The following is a 23,700-nucleotide window of genomic DNA, read 5'->3' on the forward strand; positions in this document are numbered from 1 at the left end:
AGCTCCGGGTCGCGGGGACCGGGCGCTGGCCGAGGCCGAGGCCGCGAGCGGAGGGTCGCGGGGGCACCCAGGCCGTGGCGGAGGAGACCAGCGCTGCTCGGTGGACCGAACGGCGCGCCAGGCTGCCTCCCCTGGTTTGGGCCAAGCCGGTCGAATTTCGGATTAGTTGTCAATTTTAAAAACAGGAGAGTTCACATAAAATCGGGGTTCCTCACTTTTCTTTTCGAGATGAGAGACTTGGCACAATATGGCACACTGGGCTGGAGCTGAACTGAGCTTTCCCCGCGCATTCTCCAGTCCCCAGCCCTGCCCGGGCCCAGAGGGGCGTGTGTTTGCGGCTGAGATGCAGGGATGTGAAGAAGGGTCCTTCTCGCCAGTGCACTCAGTGCCGGGCCCTGGGTCCCCGAGTGAGTCCGCGTATCCCCCGTCCTTGCAGGGCCCCGCGCCTTCCAGCATCCCACCTGCATGTGACTTGCAGGGCCGCTGGCCCTGCTGGCCACTGGCTGGCTTTGACTAGTGTTTCCTGATGCCACAGTGGGGCCCAGGAAGTCCCTTAGTTTCATCCTGGGATGGTGAGATCCATCAGAGCCATCAAGCCTCGTGAAAAGCGCAGCATCTCTGAGAGCTGTGGACTTTACCCAGGTGACAGCAGTTACCTCTGCCTTCATTCCCCTGCAACGGTGCCCAGGCCTTTCCCTTCTGGACCGAGGAACAGACCTGAGTCACCATATGAGCCCAGGGCAGTTTTTCTAAGAGAAATTATTCTTCTCTTCCCCACCCCACCCGAATTACGGAGCTTCTTCTTGTCAGCTTTGCTTCTCTGAGCCTGTCCATATGAATGATTAAGGCGCTTTCTACTAAAGAAAAGGGCAGCGGAAGACTGAAAAGAGCCCCGTGTCCACCAGTGAGAGCTGGGTGAGGTGCAGCCGCACAGCGGAAGGGCTGGGAAAGGACTGTTTCTATGTTCCGCCCTGGAGTGATTGCCAGAACATACCGTTAAGGGAAAAACATCAAGATGCAGGACAGTGGGTACAGTATTTTATCTAAGAAGGGGCAGGTGCAATAAGAATATACTTGCTTATTTTCTTACATTATAAAGTAACGTAAAAATGGTTACTGACCAGGGGCAGGAGGGTCAGTAGTAGAAACCAGATTTCTCTAAATGTGCTTGTACAGTTGGCTATGGAACTGTGTAATTATAAAACCCAAAATAAGACAGAAGACAAAAAACAAAGAAAAGAGTTGAAGACAAAATAATAATAAAAATAAGAACCTAACTCTATGTCAGTTTGGTGGCTTAACCAACAGAAAAGGATAATTTCAAGTGGCTTTAAAACCCAACAGTTTGTGCATACCTAGTAGACTATAAACTATACAATGGTTTGCAGTAATCCGGGTCTTTGTTATAACATTGATATTGTTATTCTGGAATTATCCAAAGTGGGGTAAAACAAAAAAGTAGTATAGTAATATTAGGAACCAATATTTTCATTTGGGCGAAGAGATAGAAACATAAAAAGTGGAAAAACCAGTAATATTGGATTTGGATGTGAAATATTAGTATGAATTAATATAAATTTTTCTTTTAAAATACATTTCTTAGCTCTGTCCACTGAGAAGGTCTAGAACCATCAATATGGTAGCCACTGGACACATGTGGCTATTTAAATTAATTAAAATTAAATACCTGAACGCATATTCGTACACCCATGTTCACAGCAGCATTATTCACAACAGCCAGGCGGAAACAACCAAAATGTTCATCAGTGGATGAATGGATAAACAAAATGTGATAGATACATACAGTCGAGTATTATTGTGCCTCTGAGAGGGATGACATTCTGACACCTGCTACAAAATGTGTGAACCTTGGAGACACGATACTGAGTGAAATAAGGCGGCCACGAAAGGACAAATATTTGATCTCACTCACGTGAGGTGCATAGTCAAATCTATAGAGGCAGAAGGTAGACTGGTGGTTGCCAGGGGCTGGGGCTGGCGTGGTGAAATCTGGGGTGAGTGTTTAGTGGGGACAGAGCTTCAGTCTGGGAAGATAAAGGAGTTCTGGAGATGGAGGGTGGTGCCCGTCGCACAGCAATGTGAATGTGTCTAACGCTGCTGAACTGTGCACTTAAAAGTGGTTACGATGGTAAAATCTAACTGCTGTATATTTCACCACAGTAAAAACATTTTAATTAGATAAAATTAAAAATTCCATTCCTCAGCGGCAGAAGCCCTGTGCGGCTCACAGCTGCTGTGTTAGGTGCCACAGGTTTAGAAAGTGCCCGTCACCGTCTGGGACAGCACTGGTGTCAACACAATCACCCGTCCAGCAGGGATGAGCACTCTTGGCACCCAGGCTGTTGTCCCTACACGCCGTTTCCCACGAAGAAAGAAAACGGAGCTTCCTAGAAAAAAACGGCTGATTCCAGATCTGAGGCAGAAAACGTCCAAGACGATCCTGGAGCATCTTTACCGACAGAAAGTGAGGAAATTATCAACGATCCTAGTGCTGTGTCGGAGGATTCATTAGCCAACTTGCAGGGCTCCCGCCGGTCAAAGTAGGGACAATTTTGAGTATCCAAGGGTAGGGGAGATCCCGCAGCAATCCAAGGCCAAAAAAGAAAAGAAAAGAAACTGTTTACAAAGGATTGAAGCACATCAAATACGCTAATATCCATGAGCTCATTCTAAACATAGAGTCCTCATCGGTCATCTTTGGAGGATGCTAGGATACTAAGTTACTATTCTGACAACTTCCTAGCAGCCATGGGGGAGCCCCCTGTGATCTCCCTTCCAGAAAGGAGGTGCATGTAGCTGTGAAGAGTGGCAGCTGGCGACCCACCTCCAGTTGCAGTGCTGTAGTTGGACGGGGTTTGAGCAGATCCCACTCTCTCTCTGGCTGGCATCTGGGCCCGACACCTCCCCCGGCATGAGACTCTCTAACGCACAGCCTCTGCTCCAGAGCCCTTCCATACCCCCTCTGCGCTGGCCAAAACCTTGTCAGGTTTACATTAGAGTTCAGTTCTCCTGCTCAGTCTTGCTTTCCCCCTCTTTCCATCCACAGGTGTCAGATCAGGATTGCGGAATGAAGGCCTTCTCGGCCCAATCCCACTTCCTCCCCTTGATCTTTCATAGGCATGAGCCTCCAATAAATCTTTTGCATTCCTAATTCCCTCTCACGGTCTGCTTACGGGAGGACCCAGACGGACACAGCTGGCACCAGGAATGGTCTCAGAAAGCAGATGGCATGATGGGGATTTGTAACCTGATCACTCACTGTCCAGCTGGCAAGGAGGAGCCCATCCTGGGTAACATGTGGATGCCCGGAACAAGGTGGCAGTCTGCTGGTAAACTTCCACCAATAACAAATTGGGAGAAGGTGGCTGGTACAATGATGGAGGAGAGTGTGTGTTTGTGGGGGGCAACAGTACAATGATCTGGCTGTTACTGCGTTGCATTGAGGGGGTAGGAAAAGCTGGAGACGCTTAACCAACAATTGAAACTAAGTGTGTTGACACCAAAAGCAAAGGCAACAAAAGCAAAATTAAACAAAGGGGGCTACATCAAACTAAAAAGCTTCTGCACAGCAAAGGAAACTGTCAACAAAATGAAAAGGCAACCTATGGAACAGGAAAAAATATTTGTAAATCATACATTTGATAAGGGGTTAATAACCCAAAATATATAAAGAACTCATACAACTCAGTAGTAAAAAGAACCCCAGACAATCCAATTAAAAAATGGGGGGCTTCCCTGGTGGCTCAGTGGCTGAGAGTCCGCCTGCCGATGCAGGGGACACGGGTTCGTGCCCCGGTCCGGGAGGATCCCACGTGCCACGGAGCAGCTGGGCCCGTGAGCCATGGCCGCTGAGCCTGCGCGTCCGGAGCCTGTGCTCCGCAACGGGAGAGGCCACAGCAGTGAGGGGCCCGCGTACCGCAACAACAACAACAAAAAAAGGGCAGAGGATCTGAATAGACGTTTTTCCAAAGAAGACACACAATAGGCACATGAAAAGCTGCTCCACATCGATAATAGTCACGGAAATGCAAATCGCACCTGTTAGAATGACTGTTCCCCAAAAGACAAGAAATAGCAAGTGCTGCGGAAGGTGTGGAGAATAGGGAGCCCTCGTGCACTGTTGGTGGGAACGTAAATTGAAACAGCTGCTGTGGAAAACAACATGGAGTTTCCTCAGAAGATTAAAAATAGAACTACCATGTGATCCAGCAATTCCACTTCTGGGTATTTACCCAAAGAAAATGAAAACACTAACCCAAAAAGACATCTGCACCCCCATGTTCACTGCAGCATTATTCACAAGAGCTAAGACATGGAACCAACCTAAGTGTCCATCAGTGGATGAATGGATAAAGAAGATGTGATGGGGGGCTTCCCTGGTGGCGCAGTGGTTAAGAATCTGCCTGCCAATGCAGGGGACACGGGTTCGGGCCCTGGTCCGGGAAGATCCCACCTGCTGCAGAGCAACTAAGCCCGTGCGCCACAACTACTGAGCCTGCGCTCTAGGGCCCGCGAGCCACAACTACTGAGCCCACCTGCCTAGAGCCCGTGCTCCGCAACGAGAGAAGCCACCGCAATGAGAAGCCCGCGCATCACAATGGAGAGTAACTCCCACTCGCTGCAACTAGAGAAAGCCCGCGTGCAGCAACGAAGACCCAACTCAGCAAAAAACAAATAAATTAAAATAAATAAATTATAAAAATAAATTAAAAAATAGTAAAAAAAATTTTTTAAAGTGAAATCTTGCCATCTGCGACAACATGGAGGAGCCTTGAGGGCATTATGCTAAGTGAAATAAGTCAGACAGAGAAAGACAAATAGTGTATAATCTCACGTGTGGTAGCTAAAAAAAAAAACCCCAAAAAGCAGAAAAACCCACCACCACCAACAATAAAAAAACCCAAAAAACAAAACAAAAAGCAAACAAACAACAACAACAAAACCCAAAAGACAAAGAAGGAAGCAAACAAAAAATCCAAACTCATAGATACGGAGAACAGATGGGTGGCTTCCAGAGGCGGGGGCGGGGCTGGGTGAAATGCATAAAAGAATCAAAAGGTACAGACGTCTAGTTATAAGAGAAATAAATCGTGGGGATGTGATGCACAGCACGGCGACTATAGTTAATAACACCGTGTTGCATATGTGAAAGCTGCTAAGAGAGTAGGTCTTTGAAGTTCTCATCAGAAGAAAAAAATTCCCATGACTATGCTGTGATGGTGGTTACCTAGGTTATTGTGGTGATGATTCTGCAATACAGGCGACCCTTGGGCAACGTGGTTTGAAGCGTTTGGCCCACTCATGCATGGATGTTTTTCAGTAAATACCTGCACTCCAGTACTGCAGGAGCCGCGGAGCCGCGGCTGAGGTGGGGCAGCTGTAAGTTAACCCGGGGTTTCCGAGCCCCACGTTGTTCAAGGGTCTGCTGTATACACAAACACGGAATCATTATGTCGTACACCTGAAATATGTACGTATGTCAGTCATACCTCAATAAAAAATTTCAAATTGAAAGCAAAACAGTATCTAAACCATGATGATTATAACACATAATTGTATTATTTGACAGAAAAGAACTTCTCAAATTAAAAATAATGAAAAAGAAAAAAAACCCCAAAAAACTAAGAGTGAAGGCCAGAGCTGCTTGGTAGTTTATCAAGAGGCTCTTACCTCCTTCTCTGGAGAAAAGGAGGTGATGGAAGCAGGACGAGGACAGACTAGAGATGCTGAGATTCAGAGGTGTTGGAGTCCAAGCCAAGGTAGCTTCGCTGTGCCAAGATCAGGTCCTGGGACCAAGGGCAGGTCCACGGGCCAAGGGCAGGGTCCTGGGTTCAAGGGCGGGTCCGGGGGCCAAGGGCAGGTTCTGGGACCGAGGGCAGGTGGGCAATCTTGACACATAGGGCGGGATATCTGGGTGGAGGCCCCAGGGATTTTGGCTTCCCAGGCTGCTCTGAAACTTCAGAGGCGGCAAAGGTGGCTCACGTCTCCCTAAGGGGAGCCAGCACTCCCCGCATCTGGAAGGACACCCTGGAGGTCTCCCCAGCAAGGCATCAGGGCCCTGCTCAGCCTCTGTCCCACGCCTCCCCTGGCTGCCAGGCTGGTGACTAGGGGTAAGTTGCAGCCTCATCGGGTACACGTGAGCCTGGGAGGAGAGGAAGGGGCTAAATGCCAAGGACTTGCACGAGTGAGCACCTCGACCCGGCCATGGGGAGGGGCGGCTGAGCAGCGGGGCCAAACCCGAGCCTGTGACAGGGAGAGGCTACGAGGGCCTTTCTCTTGGGATGTGGGGTTTAATGCCTTGAGGAGCCAGAGGAGGCTGAAACGCACGTGAAAGCGGCTGCAAATCTTCTAAATTTGATGAAAACTCTAAGCCCACAGACCCTAGATGCTCAAGCAGAATAAATACAAGACAATTTACACCAAGACTCAAACTAATCAAATGGATGCAAATGAGAAACAGAGAAACGCTCTTCAAACCCCCAGAGAAAGACACACTTTCCCTACAGAGCAGCGGAGAAACGCCACCCAGCTTCCTGTGACAAACCAAAGACAGAGGAACTTGAAAATAAAGGAAGGAAAGAAAGAAAACTAACCCAAACCTTGTTGACCTGAACGTGTTGGAGCAAGTCTCGAGGGGCAGAGCACGTGCGGCTAGGGGGCTGCGGCAGGGGGCAGGGGTCACTGGATGGGAAGTGAGAAGGCGTCTGCACCAGCATCACCCTGTGAGACTCCAGAAAAGGCAAAACTGTAGGGATAGGAAGCAGACACCTGTGGTCACCTGGGCCCAGGGCTGGGGTGCAGTCACCTCCTCGGGGGACTGCAAAGGGGCAGGAGGGAACTTTTAAGGTGGAGCAAATGGGCAATGTCGTGATTTCAGTGGTGGTTATACAACGCTCCGTGTATATCAAAGCCATCAAATTGTATAGTTAAATTAGTGAATTTTATTGTATGTAAACTGTATTTCTATAAAGCTCATTAAAAATAAGCTGGTGGCTTCCCTGGTGGCGCAGTGGTTAAGAGGCCACCTGCCAAAGCCGGGGACATGGGTTCGAGCCCTGGTCCAGCAAGATCCCACATGCCGCGGAGCAACTAAACCTGTGCGCCACAACTACTGAGCCCACATGCTGCAACTACTGAAGCCCACGCGCCTAGAGCCCGTGCTCCGCAACAAGAGAAGCCACCGCGACGAGAAGCCTGCGCACCGCGAAGAAGAGTAGCCCCACTCGCCGCAGCTAGAGAAAGCCTGTGTGCAGCAACGACGACCCAACACAGCCAATTAATTAATTAAAAATAAGCTGAACACAGACATCAGTCCGCACCTACTGGACCACACGTGACCTGGCTTCTGCCTGCCTCACTCTGCTACCCTCCCTCCCTCCCTCACGGCCACTCGGGCCTGGCCTTGCTCCTGTCTGGACTGGCCAGTTCACTCCTGCCTCAGGGCCTTTGCACATTCCGTTCTCTGCCCTGAACACTTACCTGGCTCTTGGTGGGGCTGGCTTTTCCTCCAGAAGGGACAGAATGGAATCCAAACCTCAGCTCAGATGTTGCCCCTCACAAAGGTCTTCCCGCCCACCCTGTGTACAGTGCCCGTCCCCACAGGTATTCCCCATGATTGTTGTCTTGCTGAGGTTACACTTGAAATGGTCTCTTTTGTTTGTTTACCCACTGATTGTCCAGGATCTTCCTCCCAGAAGTTGAGGCCACTGGGGACGGGAACCTTTTATATCTTATTCACGCCCAACGTCTGGACCAGTACTTGGCACAGAGTAGGATGAATAATTCCACACATACTGGCTAAACGCATATTGACCTGTGTCGGGGCCTTTCTTAAGGAAGTTTAATCAAAGTATGCAAATATCGAACGTGAAAAAGATTACAGCAAATCTCCTGCTGTTACTACTCCAGCATCCTGCCCAGAGGATCAGCTCATCAGACCAGAGAGAGTCCTGGGGAGCCGTGGGAGCAGGGCCGCCCGGCCACCATGGGGACCCTGTGCCAGCAGCCCCTTCAGGACTTTCACGTCAGTCGATTCAGTCGCGCTGGCGCCTAAAGGAGAGTCTTTCTCACTTGACAGGCGGCCCTTTGTTCGGTGCGTTAATCTGCGCATAGCATTTTCCGTCACATGGAGGAATTCAAATTGTCGCTTTGAAAACATAAAATACGAGACTAGAATTCTGTCTTCTCCTCATTACACGTGAGCAATTGTACTTGGACGTCTATCTACCTCATGGAGAAAAATTCTCTAAGTGGCCAAGTTCGGGTGTTTATTGGTTCTCAGGGCCTTGGTTACCAAAACCAGCCTCGAGACGCAGCCCCATGCCCAGCGCACCCTTTGTTTGAGCGGACAGTTGACCTCGGCCCGCTGCAGGGGTTTTGCATGTGACCCTTTCTGCTAAGTTGCCTCTGCTTCTCCAAATGAATGGATTCCATCTGGAAATCATGGGATTAATAATTACACTCTGATAAGATGAAGAAAATTTTTCTGTGTCACTGCCATTTTCTCTGGTGCATTTTCCCAGGAAAATAATAAAACAACCTCACAAATATATGAAGCAGGGATTTTAAAATTAGCTGGTGCAGTTTCCCCTCCTGAGTCCCTGTGACTCACCTGTACCTCCTGGGGCCCGTCCTCCTGCTGCAATGGATTCAGGCCAGCTCTCTGCCCAAGCTTTGGACTCGGTGCCGTCCCTTCCCCTATGTCGTGAGCATGCGGCAAAGCATTACCCAAAGGAAACAGGCAGAAAAGACAGCAGGCTGATGATCTCACGAGTCCAGTACACGCACCAACCACACCTTGCAGCTCCCTAGGTTCTGCCTAGGGCGTTGTTACCCAGGGAAGTGTTGAGGTGGTGACTCCGGGGGACAACCACAGAAGTAGGGTGTCTGTACCTTCCAGGGCTGAACGTGTGATGGCCCTGCTCAGTGCCACGTGGGGAGAGCATAACGCCTTCCTGCACTAAACAGGAGGAAGGTACAGCAGCCGCTGCCCTGAGCCCGTAACCAGAGGGCTCTGCATGGATCGTCCACCGGAGAAGCCGTGTTACCCGTGAAATAAGAGGAAGGGGAGCGAGTGGACGAGTTAAGTAGACCTCCAGGGACCAAACGCCCCAGGGTGGAATTTCGGGCTTCCTGTTCATCCCTGTACCCAGGCTCTAGCGCCAGGTCCCCTGGCCCGTGCTCTCAGTGCCAGGCCAGCGGGGTGGGGCTGTCTGTATCTGGGTGAAGAGCACAGACCTCACCTGAAATGGACAGAGGCCCTTCATCTGATTGATTTGGAAAGTTTCAGCAAAGTCACACTTGGAGGGTGGGGTTCTGCCTTCCCCCCAAAAAATCACAGGTGTGGAATAAAGATGGGGAATCACCTACACTGTTTTCCACAGAAGGGGGGACCTGAGCACCTACAAGTTAGACTGTTGTCTTCAGTGAAGACAGCCCATGAGATCCTCTGTAATGGGCTTCAGCCTTGGGGACTTCCGGTACCCAGGAAACCCATCACTCCTCAGCTTCTCCTCTGGCAAATGCATAAAACAAAGTCAGGAGAAATTACTTCCCTGAGGCCACACGGTCAGTTAGGAGCAAGACAGGGACTGGTACCAGAGCTCTGACTCTGGGGGCATTTCCTGAGTTATCAAAGGGAGGGGAGAAGTGGACCTTCGGTGGGGCTGCCCCACATAGGCTTCTCCCCATCCTGGGACGGCTGGAGCTTGTCTGGGTGGAGCGGAAGATGAGGGCCCCGAGACCGACTAGTGACACATCAGGGGAATGCGACCGAGGCTCAGGAGTGCGACAAGCTAATTCTCAAAACACTCGAGGAAGGAAAAAGGAAAATGCCCATTCTTGAGATCCAAACTGAAGCCAACTAGCAACAAAACAGAACTAAAATAAAGCTTGCAGACTCTGGGGAAGAAATTAAGCATTTTGATTTGAGGTCAGTGAACAGCCGGGCATCCTAGAGGAAGCTGTGAAGGATGGGCGGTATCACGGGTCCCCCGGGCGTGCAGGTCGCTTCCTTACCTCTTTCTCTGTCCTGGCTTTGAAACGTGCTTCTCTCCAGGGCTCGAGGAAGGAAAGGTGATTCGATGGTACGCAGCGCCCAGGGCTGCGGCTGAGAGGCCTGTATGGGAGTCCTCCAGCGAAGCTCAGTACTAATGCTGGGCCTCAGATAGCAGACGAGGGTGTGGAAAATGGCAATAATCTGGTTCACCCTGAACCAACTGAATCAAGTGATTCAAGGTCGGCAATATTTCTCAGAGGCTATCAGCACCTGGATCTTCTCAGATCCAAGAAAAGAGTGTGACAGTGAACCCAGAGAAAGCGCTGGAGCCTGGACCAGCACAGAGACCAGAGCTTGGGCCTGAAACACAGGAGAGCGAGCGCTGTGCGTGCTCCCGAGCGCTTCGGGGTCTGACCACAGCAGCTGTGCCGGCTTTTGGTGGCTCTGAGCCTAATTTCCCTGCATTTATTAAGCATCTATCGTACACCAGAGGCTGTTAGACACGAGGGCTGCTCTAGAGAAGCAGACAGACTAGATCCTAATCTAGCAGAAGAATAATGAACACAACCCTCGTGAGGCTCCAGGCCCTCACGCCGTGCCAGGCCCCACTCTCCGCACTTTCTTGTGGGTTAACTCCTCAACCTCCCATCAAGCCTGCGCAGGAGGACAAATGGGAATGTGTCCGGAGACACGCCCAGAGCACACGCTCACACACACAGCAGGACAGTGCTTCCACGTACCCAGAGGACGCACCCGAGGGGCCAGGGGACCCTCCAGGGGGGCATTTTTGCTGGGACCTGCCTGACTGTCTTAGAGCTCATTGCTGGCTCTAGGAAAGAAGGCTGAGACCCAGCCCCCTTGATCTGTGGCCCTCAGGATTGGGCTAGAAATTCCCAGCAGCAAAGCCCTTTCTTTTCTTTTCTTTTTTTTAGTATATTTATTTATTTATTTATTTTGCGGTACGCGGGCCTCTCACTGTTGTGGCCTCTCCCATTGCAGAGCACAGGCTCCGGATGCGCAGGCTCAGCGGCCATGGCTCACGGGCCCAGCCACTCCGGCATGTGGGATCTTCCCGGACCGGGGCACGAACCCGTGTCCCCTGCATTGGCAGGCGGACTCTCAACCACTGCGCCACCAGGGAAGCCCTATTTGTTTATTTATTTATGGCTGCGTTGGGTCTTTGTTGCTGCGCGCGGGCTTTCTCTCTAGTTGTGGCGAGCGGGGGCTTCTCTTGTTGCGGAGCACGGGCTCTAGGTACACAGGCTTCAGTAGTTGTGGCACATGGGCTCAGTAGTTGTGGCTCGCGGGCCTAGTTGCTCCGCGGCATGTGGGATCTTCCCGGACCAGGACTCGACCCCGTGTCCCCCGCACTGGCAGGTGGATTCTTAACCACTGCGCCACCAGGGAAGCCCCAGCAAAGCTCTTTCTACACTCCCCATCGCCTGCCCCGCACCTGCTCTGGCCAGTGTCAACAGTCACGCACAGGACTCAACCCACTCCAGGACCAGTTTGCCCATTTTTAAGTGTTTTCATGAGACGTTCGTTTTCGGTCGTGAACTGGTACCGAGTCCAGAAGTGAATGAATGAGACCAAACGAGAAGAGTTTGTGGTCAGCTTTTTTGGAGAAACTGTGTAGAGTTTTATGTTCAGAGGAGTCACAGTAGAGAATACGGAGACCTTGGCTTTCTTGGTGGTTCGCTGGGGGTGGCGGTGGGGTGAGGTAGGGGTGTCGTCTCGTCAGAGCCCAGCCGTCGGCCTGCGGGCAGGTGTGATGGAGCCTGACCCGCCAGGCAGAGAAGTCACTGCGCCCCGCGACCAGAGCGGGGTTTGACCACAGACCTGCGGGCAGCGAAGCGACCACGCCTGCTCTCACCGCCCACCCGACGGAGGGTGGGCGAGGCGCAAGCGCCAGGGTCTTGGAAGGAGCTGCCGGTGCTGGGGGGGGGGGGCGTCTCGCCCGGTAGAAGCTGAAGGCTTCTGGGGCGCTGGCACCCTCCTCCCCCCGAACCAGCTCCCGAGGACCCGTGACCCCCACAAATAGCCCATCGCAGACTCCGCCCCAGGGACGAGGTTCTGGCGCGCCCGTCGGTCCGCAGGCGCCTGGCCGGCAGCGAGAGGCCGCGTCCACGCGGGTCCTGCGCCTGAGTCGCCTCCCGGATAGACGCGCGGAGGGACCCTTTACGGCTGGCAAGGGCAGCGGCGCTGGGACGGGGAGTGCCGGACCCCCGGCCGGGGGCGCGGGGGTGTGGCGGAGGCGGGAGGGGAGCTGCAGGCGGGGCGGCCGGAGCTGGAGGGGGAGGGCGGGAGGGGGCCGTGCCGCGCGGCGCGGGGCGGGGCGGCTCCGGGCTCGCCGCTCCGTCCGCCCTCGCGCCCGCGCCGCGCGCCCTCCCGCTCCCGCCCTCTTGTGCCGCCGCCGCCGCGGCCGCCGGCTAAGCAACTTCTCGAGCTCCCGCGACCGGCCGGACCCCGGCGCCGGCCCCGGCACAGCGCCCAGCCGGCCGAGGCCATGGACGCGCTGGCCTGGCTGCTGCCCCCGCTTCTGCTGCTCTGCGCGCAGCAGCACCGCGGCACCAGGTGAGCGAGCGCCGGGTCCGCGCTGCGCCGGGCCGCCCTCGGTGGGGAGTCCCGCGCCGGCCAAGCCCCGGCTGCCGGGATGGAGCCCCGTGCGAACCCATGCTCTTCAGGGGCCCGCGTCTTCCCGCACCCACAGGCTCCCACCGTGTCTGTCCCCCATCCCCCCATGACTCCCCCACCCCGTCTCCCCCGCGGGCCCTCCTCTCCGAACTCGCCGCGGAGATGCCCTTGGGCGCGGGCAGCGGCGATGTTCTAGGTTCTGGCAGCCCCGCCGCCCCGGTGCTGTCCGCCGTCCCGGTGCTGAACCCGCGCCGCAGGGCCGGTCGAGGGCGTCAGAGCCGCTCGCAGTTTGCCCCGGTGCCCGGGCTCGCCTGCTGAGCTCGGGTTCCTCGCCCCAGCCGGCACTTGGCCGATCCCTGGCTGGCTGGTGCCCTTCCAGGCGCGGTCTGAGCTCTCAGCAGGGCCCCAGCTTCAGGCAGGAAGAAAGGAGGGGTCCGGAGAACACGGGAGAGGAGGCTGCTCCCCTCCCTCGGGCACCAGCTTCCGTTGCCTTTAGCAGTCTGGGGTGGACACGAAGGCGCGTCCTCATGGCAGGTGTGGCTGTGGACCTCCCTTCTGGGACCATTTCTAATGCCATCCGACTGCAGGGTATGCGAGTGGGGGAGCCACGTGCCCCTGGCAGGGGACAGACTCCGGATTTCTTTTTAACTGTCAGGAGAGGGGATGAGGTGCCCTGTCTTCCCCCACAAAGGCAGAGGCTAAGAAGAAAGGTGCCTGTGCCGAGGCTCCCTCGCTCTGGCTCCCAGGGGCCAGCATGGTCCCAGCTCGCTTTTCACGCCTCTGCAGACTGGACTTGAGGTGGGCCCCGGGCTGCCCAGCATCCTGACCACTGAGTCTGGTTACCAGCCATAGGCGTTGTGAGGGGCCTTTTTGAAAATCACCTTGGTGCCAGGGTTGCAGGAAAAAACAGAGCAGAAACATCTCTCCCTGCCCCTTCCCCCCAGCATTCCAGACTTTGTGGTCAACCAACTGAGGTCGAAGACTTTAAAAGCCAGAAATCGTTGAACACTGGCCTGTGTTGTGGCTGTAGTCACTTGGACAATACGTAACACGGCTCTGTGTGTGTGTGGTCAGAGCTTACTTGTTGGTGGGTGGAGGGCAGAGTGTGGCTTTGGTTGTAGACCTGGCTGTCATGTCACAGTCACGGGCAGTGCCCGTGTGGCCCCTGTCCCGGGGCCTTGTTCTGTATCAAGCCCAATGGGCTGTTCTCCTCTCTCCTCTTCCTGCTTCACGGTCCCAGAAAGGGCGAAGCGCTGAGGTGTGGCTGTGGAGGGATGTGCTGGGGGCCGGGGGTCAGCCGCCGGCTCAGGCCCACAGCTGCGCACCGCAATTCTGAAATCCAAGTTGCTCTGAGCCCCAAGTGTTTGTCCAAGTTTGACACCAACACTCAGTTGGCGGCAAAGCCTGCCTTGCTTGTTTTGTCTGTATCCACGCTACTCATGAGGCATATTTATACATTTCCTGCTGGAAAATTCTCCAGACACACCCCTCCCCAAGTCCATGAGTGCGTTATATTGCCTTTCTAAAATTTGCAGTGTTTTGAACTCCTACCCCATCTGGCTCCTGGGTTGTTGGGCAAGGGGCGAGCCTGTCTGCCTGTGTAGGAAGGCCGAGGCCCCGGTTGGGACGAGCGCCTCTGGGCTTTGGGGGCCTTCGGGGCCTCTTTTCCCATCTGCTCTGCGTCCCTCCGCTCAGATACCAGGGCGACAGTGGCTTCCCTTCCCTCGTGCCCACCCCGGGGCGGTGTGAGGGGACATCGGGGCGAATGGAAGGGCCTCTTTGTTGCCGCCCCTCAGCCCAGGTCCTGGGGCTGCTGGTGGGATAAGAAGGGAGTGGGCCGTGCAGCGTTTGTGGGTCGGGTCACGGCCACGCTTCCCTGAGCCGCTCACGCAGCGGCCGCCCGAGCTCGCCGGCTGCCTCCCCGAGTGGGTGGCCTTCCGGGGCTGCCGGCACCCCCGTCTCCCTGGAGAAGCTGTGCCCGCGGCTCCTGCCTCGCCCTCACCTCCCGTGAGCACGATCGTCGTGGTGTTCGCCTTGGTAACTGAGGTGCCGGCGCTGCAGCGGCTGCTCTAAAAGCAGAGCTGTCAGGGATCCGTGGGCTTCGTGCGCGCAGGGTCCGGGGTGGGGGGTGGGAGGATCCTGGGGCTGGTGCATGCTGCCTCGTTCAGCTACACCCACCTTCCCTTCCCATCCCCAGGGGCACAGGCAAGTGACAGGGGTGGGGCTTCTCTCAGGGGGGCCTGACGGCACCCAGGAGCAGCCCCGGGAGGGCGGAAGCTGCCTGTGATTTCACGGCACCTGCTTTGTCCCACGAGCTCGAGCCTGGTGTGTCTCTGAGCTTCTGTTCCTCTAATGAAACCCCAACCCTAGGCCACCGCCGGCTTCCAGGGCCATCAGAGGAGTTAGACGCTCCCTCCCGGAACGCGGGTCAGAGTCCCAACATTCTGACCCCATGCAGAGCCCCCCATGGACCAGGTACCCCGCCTGCCCCACTGACTCTACCTGAACCAGTGGAGGAGGGTAGGGCCCTCCAGGACCCAGAGCACCATATAGCCCCGCCTCCAGCCCCCGCATCCCTTCGCAGCTGCAGAAGCGGCCACCTTGTCCCAGGTGAGATGTGGCACTGCAGGAGGCTGTTCCCTTCTCACCCCTGGAGACGGCAGAGCTGAGAACCCACCAGTGTCCTGACACTTTCAGGCGAGCTTCATGGTGGGCGCTGCCCTTGCCCTTGCCTCTGTGCCCCTGAGCGTGTGTGAGGCCCTGGCCCAGGACAGGTGTGCTCACCTGTGCCACCAGCCCAAGGCCGGGAAGGGTGGTGTCTCCTGATGGCCTGGCTCCAAGCAGGCCAGCGGCTGGGCCGGTCCGAAAGTAAAGCCTCATTCCAGTCCCTTTGTGTCTGGCCTTCAGGGTGAACCCCGTTTGCGTTTCTAATTGTGCTTTACGTGGGGCCAGGGCTGCATTTAATTCCTTCTTTGACTTTGTTACCAAAGCACCTGCCCTGTCTACACGCTCTACCCAGCCTTCACCTGGAGGGACCCCGTGGGCCTGCGGGGAGAGCGGGTTTCGCAGGCCTCACCAGCTGAGGACCTCCTGGGTCACGTTCAGCCTTCCTCATGGGCCAGTATGTGGAACAGACGAGGGGCCCAGGTGCCCTTGCCGGCGTTTCCCCAGCCCCGGCAGCCCGAGGCCTTCTTGAAGCCCCTGAGAGGACGGCGTCCCGGGGCCAGTCCAGCTGGATACCGAGCTCCACCAACTCAGCGGCAGAACTTGCTCCCGGCCCCTCCCTCCACTGACCCTCCCTCGGTCTGGACCAGGCCCCTTTCTGTCTCCATGGCCCGTCCAGCCCATCATCCCCCCAACCTCCACGATGGCCCCCAGTTTATCCCCCCTATTCCCTCAGGACACTTCCCATGCCGCTCCCTCACAGGCATCCAGGTTTAATCTAATTAATCGAGCAGCTCCTTGTTCGGAGTGCCGGTTTCCCCTTGACCCCGGAGGAGCCCCACGGTCCCCCCTCCACACTCTCTGCCCCATGCCTGCCACCGCCCTGTGGGCCCCTCCCAGACCCCACCACGTGGAGCCCTCGGCTGCCTCCTGCCTCTTGCCTCGGCCCAGACTCACTTTGTCTCTCTTTGGGCTGTGATGTCACTTTCTCGGGGAGGCTGTCCCTTTCTCCCCAGCCAGAGGGCTCCTGACCTCCCCTTCCTGTGACCGTCTTCATGCTCAAAGCCCCTCGCTTTGCCACCCCTTGCAGACGCTGACCTCTGGCCGCGGCTGTCCTGGCCCGGCTCGGTCACATCTTTGGAACAGGGCAGCACCAAGGGTCGCACTAGCCAGATGGAGGCGTGGCCGAATAAATGCGTGATCAGGGCAGCTTCCTTCAGGGGCCGGGGCAGGGCCAGGGGGGGGAGGGGGCCCGGGGCGGGGCAGGGCCGGGGGCGGGGGGGGGGGGGGAGGGGGCCCGGGGCAGGGCCGGGGGGAGGGAGGGGGCCCGGGGCAGGGCCGGGGGTGGGGAGGGGCCCCGGGGCAGGGCCAGGGGAGGGAGGGGGCCCGGGGCGGGGCAGGGCCGGGGGCGGGGGGGGGGGAGGGGGCCCGGGGCAGGGCCGGGGGGCAGGGGCCCGGGGCAGGGCCAGGGGAGGGAGGGGGCCCGGGGCGGGGCAGGGCCGGGGGCGGGGGGGGGGGGGGGGGGGGAGGGGGCCCGGGGCAGGGCCGGGGGGAGGGAGGGGGCCCGGGGCAGGGCCGGGGGGGGGGAGGGGCCCCGGGGCAGGGCCAGGGGAGGGAGGGGGCCCGGGGCAGGGCCAGGGGAGGGAGGGGGGTTCAGGGGAGGGGGGGGATCAGCGCGGGGACATGGGGGGCAGAGTGAGCGCTGGAGCAAGAGGTGGGACAGATGGCAGAGGGTCTGGAGGGTCAAGCGGGCGTCTAAGAGGGCGAGGCTGGAGTGCAGGAGTCGGGGGCAGTAGCAGCTGGAGGCAGGCAGGAGGCTGGGGCCATGGCGGCGGGGGACGCGGTCTGCGGTGGCCCAAGTGGGGGGTGGTGGGGGGCGGGGCACAGGCTGCGCCGACAGGCTCAGCGGTAGCCGGTCCCACGTCCGGAGGGGAGGGGTGGGGTGGCCAGCGGCAGCACCGCGGGAGCCCAGAAGGGTCAGCGGTCTCGTCACGGTGGCCAAAACGGCCCAGAGTGGGGCGCCTGGGCACGCAGCCACGCCGGACTCTGGGGAGAGGAAGGAATGGCCTCAGAGCTCCCAGCTGCTCTGCACCCACATCGGCTCCCCTGCGGGCTCTGGAGGGGCTCAGGCCCCAGGTGCCCTGGAGGCCTTCTCTGCCCACTGGGGACAGCAGTGATTCAGAGGAAAACAAGAGGCTTCCTCCTGAATGTCCCTCCTCGTTCCCTGCTGTCAGGTTTAGGAGAAATCCCGCCCGCCCGTCCCCACCTGCTGTGGCCTGGAGGAGCAAGGGTGTGTGAGGTTCCCGGGGCTGCTGTAACAAGCGACCACAAGCTGGGGGGCTTGAAACAGGGGGGATTTATTCTCTCGTAATTCTGGAGGCCCGAAGTCTGAAGCCAAGGTGTCGGCAGGGTCCATGCCTCTCTGCAGCCTCTGGTGCTGCCGGAGTCCCTGGTGTCCCTTGGCTTGTGGCCGCATCACTCCAATCCCTGCCTCTGTGGTCACGTGGCTTCTCCCCGTGTGTCCATTTCCTTTTCTTCTAAGGACACCAGTCATGGATTTAGGGCCCACCCTAGTCTAGCATTTCATCTTAACTAATTACATCTGCAAAGCCCCTGTCTCCCAATAAGGTTCCATTCTGGGGTTCTGGGTGGACATGAATTTGGGGGCGCTGTTTCCCAGAGGGCGAGCAGAAGAAGGGGGATGGGCAGAGCCACTGGGGGGCTTCCAGCAGTCGGCGTGTGCGGGCCACGAGACGCCTGTGTCGTTGGGTCCCCGTGCGGCCCCACCAGGGACAAACACGACCAGCACAGGCTGTCAGTGAGGTTAATCTGAAACCAGGGCGCGTGGCCCCCAGCTGCTCCGGGGTCAGGCTAAGCCCCGGAGGCACGTGGCAATTTGGGGAGATCTGGAGACTGCCTGGGAAGGGACAGAGAGCAGGAGGCCGGCCTGCCAGCCTCCCCACGGGCCCTCGGCCTGGACCTGGGTCCCGGGTTTGGGACCTCACCCTCTGTCTCCCTCTCCCCAGCCTTCAGCCTCCTGGTCACAAGTCTTTTCTCCCAAGTCACCTCCTACAGGACACATTGCCCTCAGAAGCTGAAAGGGAGGCCATGTGCTCTTGTTGGGGGACCCCAGGGGTGGGGATGCTGGGTGGTTATGGAGGGAGCCGGGGGCCTCTGCCTGACCTGGGTGGCCTCCCTCAGGGCCGAGTGAGTGGGATGTAAGCTGAGCATAGAGGCCAGTGGAAGACGCCCAGGAGTCCTGGGCTCTGCACCTCCCGGGGGCTCCCTGTGTCCGGCGTGAGTTCCTGGGACTGGTCAGGTCCAGCCCGCAGGGCCTCCCCCCTGTCCACCCCTGGCCTAGGTGCCCAGGACAGGCTCTGTCCCTGGCACCCTGCCTGTGACCAGAGGGCCTTGCGTTTCCAGGGCAATGAATGACATTGGCGACTATGTCGGCTCCAACCTGGAAATATCCTGGCTCCCCAACCTGGACGGCTTGATAGAGGGCTACGCCCGCAACTTCCGGCCTGGCATCGGAGGTGAGAGTGGCCGTCGGGCTCGGGCAGACCCTGGGTCTAGTGCGGGTGTGAGCCCTGCTTGGCTCTGGGCTGGCGCAGAGGCCCGCTCCCCTGAGGGGCGTGCCCGAGCTCCTGCACCAGCCCCCAGGGAAACGGCTAGGAAGGTGGATCTGCTCAGGCCGCAGGCTGGCCTTCCCTGCAAAGCCCCTGGCTGTTCCCTGTCCCGCCTTCTGGGGCATTCGCTGGCCTGGCTGAGCGGCCGGGGGTGCCGGGCCCTGGCCTCAGCCCCACGTGCCTCGGGCCCGGCTCCTTCCTCGCAGGCCCCCCTGTGAACGTGGCACTCGCCATCGAGGTGGCCAGCATCGACCACATCTCTGAGGCGAACATGGTAGGTCCCACCGGCCTCCGCCCCGCCCCCGGCCGCGTGCCCCAGGAGCGAGCGGAGGGGCTGACGGCCGGGCCTCTGCGTCCCCCCACCCCCGCAGGAGTACACCATGACGGTGTTTCTGCATCAGAGCTGGCGCGACAGCAGGCTGTCCTACAACCACACCAACGAGACTCTGGGCCTGGACAGCCGCTTCGTGGACAAGCTGTGGCTCCCTGACACCTTCATCGTGAACGCCAAGTCCGCCTGGTTCCACGATGTGACGGTGGAGAACAAGCTCATCCGGCTGCAGCCCGACGGGGTGATTCTCTACAGCATCCGGTGAGCCCAGCCGGCTGCCTGCCCACCCACCCCCCACGGAGCGCACCGCTGGGAGCTGGGGGGATGGGGGTGGGGGGTGGCGGTATTTATATCCCCCGGCAACCAGCAGCTGCGCAGGAAGCCGAGGTTGCTGGCCGGAAGCCAGCAGAGGCCGCTATTTGGCTAACGCGTGCCCTTGTCTTTTTAAATTGAGGTGAAGTTCACATAACATCAAATCAAGCATTAAAAGTGAACAATTCCGTGATACTTAGCACACTCCCCGTGTTGTGCAAACATCACCTCTACCCACTTGCAATGTATTTCGCCCGAAAGGAGACCCCGTGCCCGTTAGCAGTCACTCCCCATCTCCCCTCTCCAGCTCTGCAAACTGCCAACCGGCTTTCTAGCTTCGTGGATTTGCTTACTCAGCACATTTCACACAAAAGTAATCATACGCTACGTGGCCCTTTGAGTCTCCTTTTTTTCACTTAGCGTAGGGTTTTCGAGATTCATCTATGCTGTGACATTTGTCAGAATTTCCTGCCTTTTGATGGCAGAGTGACATCCCATTGCATGGATACGCCAGTTTTGTGTATCCGCTCCTCCATGGATGGACAGCTGTGCTGGTTCCACATTTGACTGTTGTGAGCTGTGCTGCTGTGAACACACGTGTACGTGTATTGGTTTGAATGTGTGTTTTCTGACACATGCCTTTTAAAAGTGGACTTAATTGCCAACACTTTAAAGATCAGGAGATTTACATAAGAATCTAAATTCTCTTGGAAAACCAGCACACTCGGCAACACCAGCCTTTTCCCAGGCTGCATGGTCAGTGGGGACGCCTAGAGGCCGTCCCCAGGGGCAGACCAGGGGGCTCGGGCTGGACCCGCCTTCTTGGCCGCCGGCTTAGCCAGCCAGCTGTTCTGAAGGACGAGGAAAGTGAATGAAATCCGGTTCTTGATCCCTGAAGACTCACAGATATCTGTAACGTGGCCACAGTTTCCAGTTTCCACCCAAATGCCAGCAGCTTGCCGGCAAGACCAAAGGCAGCCTGCTGCCGCCCTGTGAGGAGGCCGTACTGGCCGGTGCAGGAGCGTCTCGGCCATGTTGGGCCAGAGAGACGCCGGCTGCCGGGGGCTGGCCTCATCCTGGGAACCCACCGGTGTGTTGTCTGGGCAGAATCACCTCCACGGTGGCCTGTGACATGGACCTGGCCAAGTACCCCATGGACGAGCAGGAGTGCATGCTGCACCTGGAGAGCTGTGAGTGCGGGGCGGCGCGGGGACGGGGCGGCGGGGCGGGGGCGGGGCAGAAACAGAAGGACGAGAAGGAAGAGAGGGGGCCGGAAGGCCCTCCTGCTGCGGGTCAGCGCCCTGCCCAGGACAGCCGGCCCTGGAGCCCAGACAAGACACGTGCCTGTGTCACTGGGCCAGCATGGCGGCCCCTGCGGGTCACCCTGGCAAGGGCGACCTGCCCTTTGGCCAGCTCATCTGGCCTTGCCCACCTTTCCGAGGTGCCAGGCGTGGGCCCAGGCCTCCTTGCTCCCTGCCTCTGTGTATCGGGCTCCCAGCACAGGCAGGGCAGTCCTGCGAGGGCTGCCAGGGGCCTGGGAGGGGGCGCCAGGCTCTGCGGCCCATGTGGGCTCTCCTGCAGACGGCTACTCGTCCGAGGACATCGTCTACTACTGGTCCGAAAACCAGGGGCAGATCCACGGGCTGGACAGGCTGCAGCTGGCCCAGTTCACCATCACCAGCTACCGCTTCACCACGGAGCTGATGAACTTCAAATCGGGTAACGCGGCCTCTCGCGGCCTCTTCCCTGTGAGCCCCGCCGGTGGCTTTCTAGTGCTTTCTGCAGAGCCGCTAGCCAGCCCCGAGGGCCCCCGGAGGCTGCAACTGGAAAACCGCTGGTCGGCGCAGCCTGTGCCTGGCCGAGCCGCTCGGGACGAGCCCTAGCGCGGGCCCGGGTCAGGTTTCCTCCGCCTTACTCCTCGCTTCTTCATTGCTTCCCGGGGTTCGAGGGGTGCCGGGGGGCTCCAGGGCCAAGCCTGTGTTGGCTCCCGGCCCCTCCCGGCCCCTCCCGCCCCTGCTGCCCGGTCATCGGAGCCAGCGAGCCCAGGCTGGCTCTTTCCTCGAGCTGGGCTGTGCACAAGCAGGGCAGGAGAGGGGTGCACTGCGCTCTGGGAGGGGCCCACGGGCCAGCAGCAAGGCCGGAATCTTTCTCCTCTCCCTCCTCTGGTGGCCCTGCCGCAGGGCCGGCCCCTCTCCTGACCCATCAGGCTGTGGGGGGAGGTGGGCACAAGGGTCTTCCTCTCTTTGGAGGCCGGCAGTGGCCCCAGTTCCCGCTCAGCGCCCCTCTCCCCGAGCACTGCCCTGGGTGGTGGGCCTGGTGCTAACGGGGGTCTCCGGCAGCCGGCCAGTTCCCCCGGCTCAGCCTGCACGTCCACCTCCGGAGGAACCGGGGCGTCTACATCATCCAGTCCTACATGCCCTCCATCCTCCTGGTCGCCATGTCCTGGGTCTCCTTCTGGATTAGCCAGGCCGCAGTGCCCGCCAGGGTGTCTCTAGGTACGGGGCCCTGGCCTCTCCCCCGCGGGAGCTGGTGGAAGGAGGGAGTCTGGGAGCAGGGCCCTAACCCCACTTGTCCTGAGCACAGACCTTGCCTTGCAGTCCCTCGGGCCCACTGTCCTGGGGCAGTGGCCAGCCGGGCCGGGCCTGGTGACAGGAGCCTGACCTGCACCCGGGTGGGTTCCAGTAGTGACACCACCTGTCCCCACAGGCATCACCACGGTGCTGACCATGACCACGCTGATGGTCAGTGCCCGCTCCTCCCTGCCGCGGGCGTCGGCCATCAAGGCGCTGGACGTGTACTTCTGGATCTGCTACGTCTTTGTGTTTGCCGCCCTGGTGGAGTACGCCTTCGCCCACTTCAACGCTGACTACCGGAAGAAGCAAAAGGCCAAGGTCAAGGTCAAGGAGCAGAGGGTCGAGGTGAGGCTGGGGGTGGGGTGGGGTTCTCACGTTCAGGACGAAGGACAGCGCCCCCGCCCAGCACCAGGAAGGGTCAGCATTGCCGGCGGGGCAGGGGGCACTTTTTCCTGTGCTCAGCCTGGGACCCTCTGCCACCTGCTCTACCAATAGAGCCGCTGGCCTGGGCTGGGGGTCCTGCCCCTCGCTCGCCAGCCACTCAGCCTGTCCCTCCCCCTCCCCACACAGATGGACGTGAAGAATGCCATCGTGCTCTTCTCCCTTTCGGCCGCGGGCGTCACCCAGGAGCTGGCCGCGTCCCGCCGGCAGTGCCGCGCGCCCGGGAACCTCATGGGTTCCTACAGGTCGGTGGAGGTGGAGACAGAGGAGACGAAGAAACAGGGGGCCCCGGGGGGCCTCCGTGCGCTTTTCAAGCCCATCGACGCGGACACCATTGACATCTATGCCCGTGCCGTGTTCCCCGCGGCCTTCGCCGCCGTCAACGTCATCTACTGGGCCGCATACGCCATGTGAGGCCGGCTTCGCAGGTCCCATACCTGGGACCTCCTGGGGGAAGGACCCCCGGGGGGCTCTGCGTGTTTCACAGGGGGGAGGACCACGGGCCACATAAAAGGAGAGGAAGGCCTCAGCCTCGCTCAGCACCCCCAGGCTCTGTCCCCACCCTCACCCGGACCCCTGGTCTGCAAAAGACGGCCCAGCAGCCCAGCCTCCTGACCTGGGAGCCAGGCAGGCACCGGGCCCCAGGGAGCTTTGCGTCTGACTCGGAAAAGGATCCTGGTTCTGGGACTTAGCTCTGTGGGTTTGGACCACGGAGGGGGAGGAGGCCGGGCATGGAAGGTGCGCACCTTCTCGGTGAGAAAGCGGGAAGGCCTTTGGTCCCAGCATGAAATAAAACGGAGCCTTTGGCCACTGCTTAAATTCACTGTGGCCTCCTCTGCTGGAACCTGGAAGGCTCTCCTCCCACTAGCTCGACGGGCTCAGGACAGAGGGACTTGGGGACCGAGACTTGAGGACAGAGGGGCTGGGGGGAGGCACGGGCGCTGGAAGAGTCACTCACCCCTAGTCCCTTGGGTGCATGGCCGGGGGTGCCACCTCAGTGCCTTCTGTACGTGGTGATGGGAGAACAGAGACCACCAAGTCCCCATGAACACCCAGCCCCTCCCACATCTGCTGCCACCACAGGGTGGTAGCACAGGG

The 23,700-nt window shown here is 58.4% G+C and overlaps 1 protein-coding gene and 1 long non-coding RNA gene across 2 annotated transcripts; one reads left to right on the forward strand and one right to left on the reverse strand.

The window, feature by feature from the left end:
* Positions 1-852: 852 nt before the first annotated feature.
* LOC137213735 (uncharacterized) lies at positions 853-12,303 on the reverse strand. Its single transcript, XR_010938361.1, has 3 exons — positions 10,039-12,303; positions 8,633-8,718; positions 853-8,454 (listed from the first exon to the last, which is right to left on the reverse strand). It is a non-coding gene; the product is annotated as an uncharacterized lncRNA (long non-coding RNA).
* A 100-nt stretch (positions 12,304-12,403) lies between these two features.
* On the forward strand, positions 12,404-23,425 carry GABRD (gamma-aminobutyric acid type A receptor subunit delta). Its single transcript, XM_067717738.1, has 9 exons — positions 12,404-12,592; positions 18,740-18,852; positions 19,152-19,219; positions 19,317-19,537; positions 20,696-20,778; positions 21,170-21,307; positions 21,928-22,083; positions 22,295-22,506; positions 22,732-23,425. Exons 1-9 carry the CDS (start codon positions 12,525-12,527, stop codon positions 23,014-23,016), a joined length of 1,344 nt encoding a protein of 447 aa, XP_067573839.1. The 5' UTR covers positions 12,404-12,524; the 3' UTR covers positions 23,017-23,425.
* The last annotated feature ends 275 nt before the right edge of the window (positions 23,426-23,700 follow it).

The sequence above is a fragment of the Pseudorca crassidens genome, chromosome 2, assembly GCF_039906515.1.
Source record: "Pseudorca crassidens isolate mPseCra1 chromosome 2, mPseCra1.hap1, whole genome shotgun sequence".
Classification (NCBI taxonomy): Eukaryota; Metazoa; Chordata; class Mammalia; order Artiodactyla; family Delphinidae; genus Pseudorca; species Pseudorca crassidens.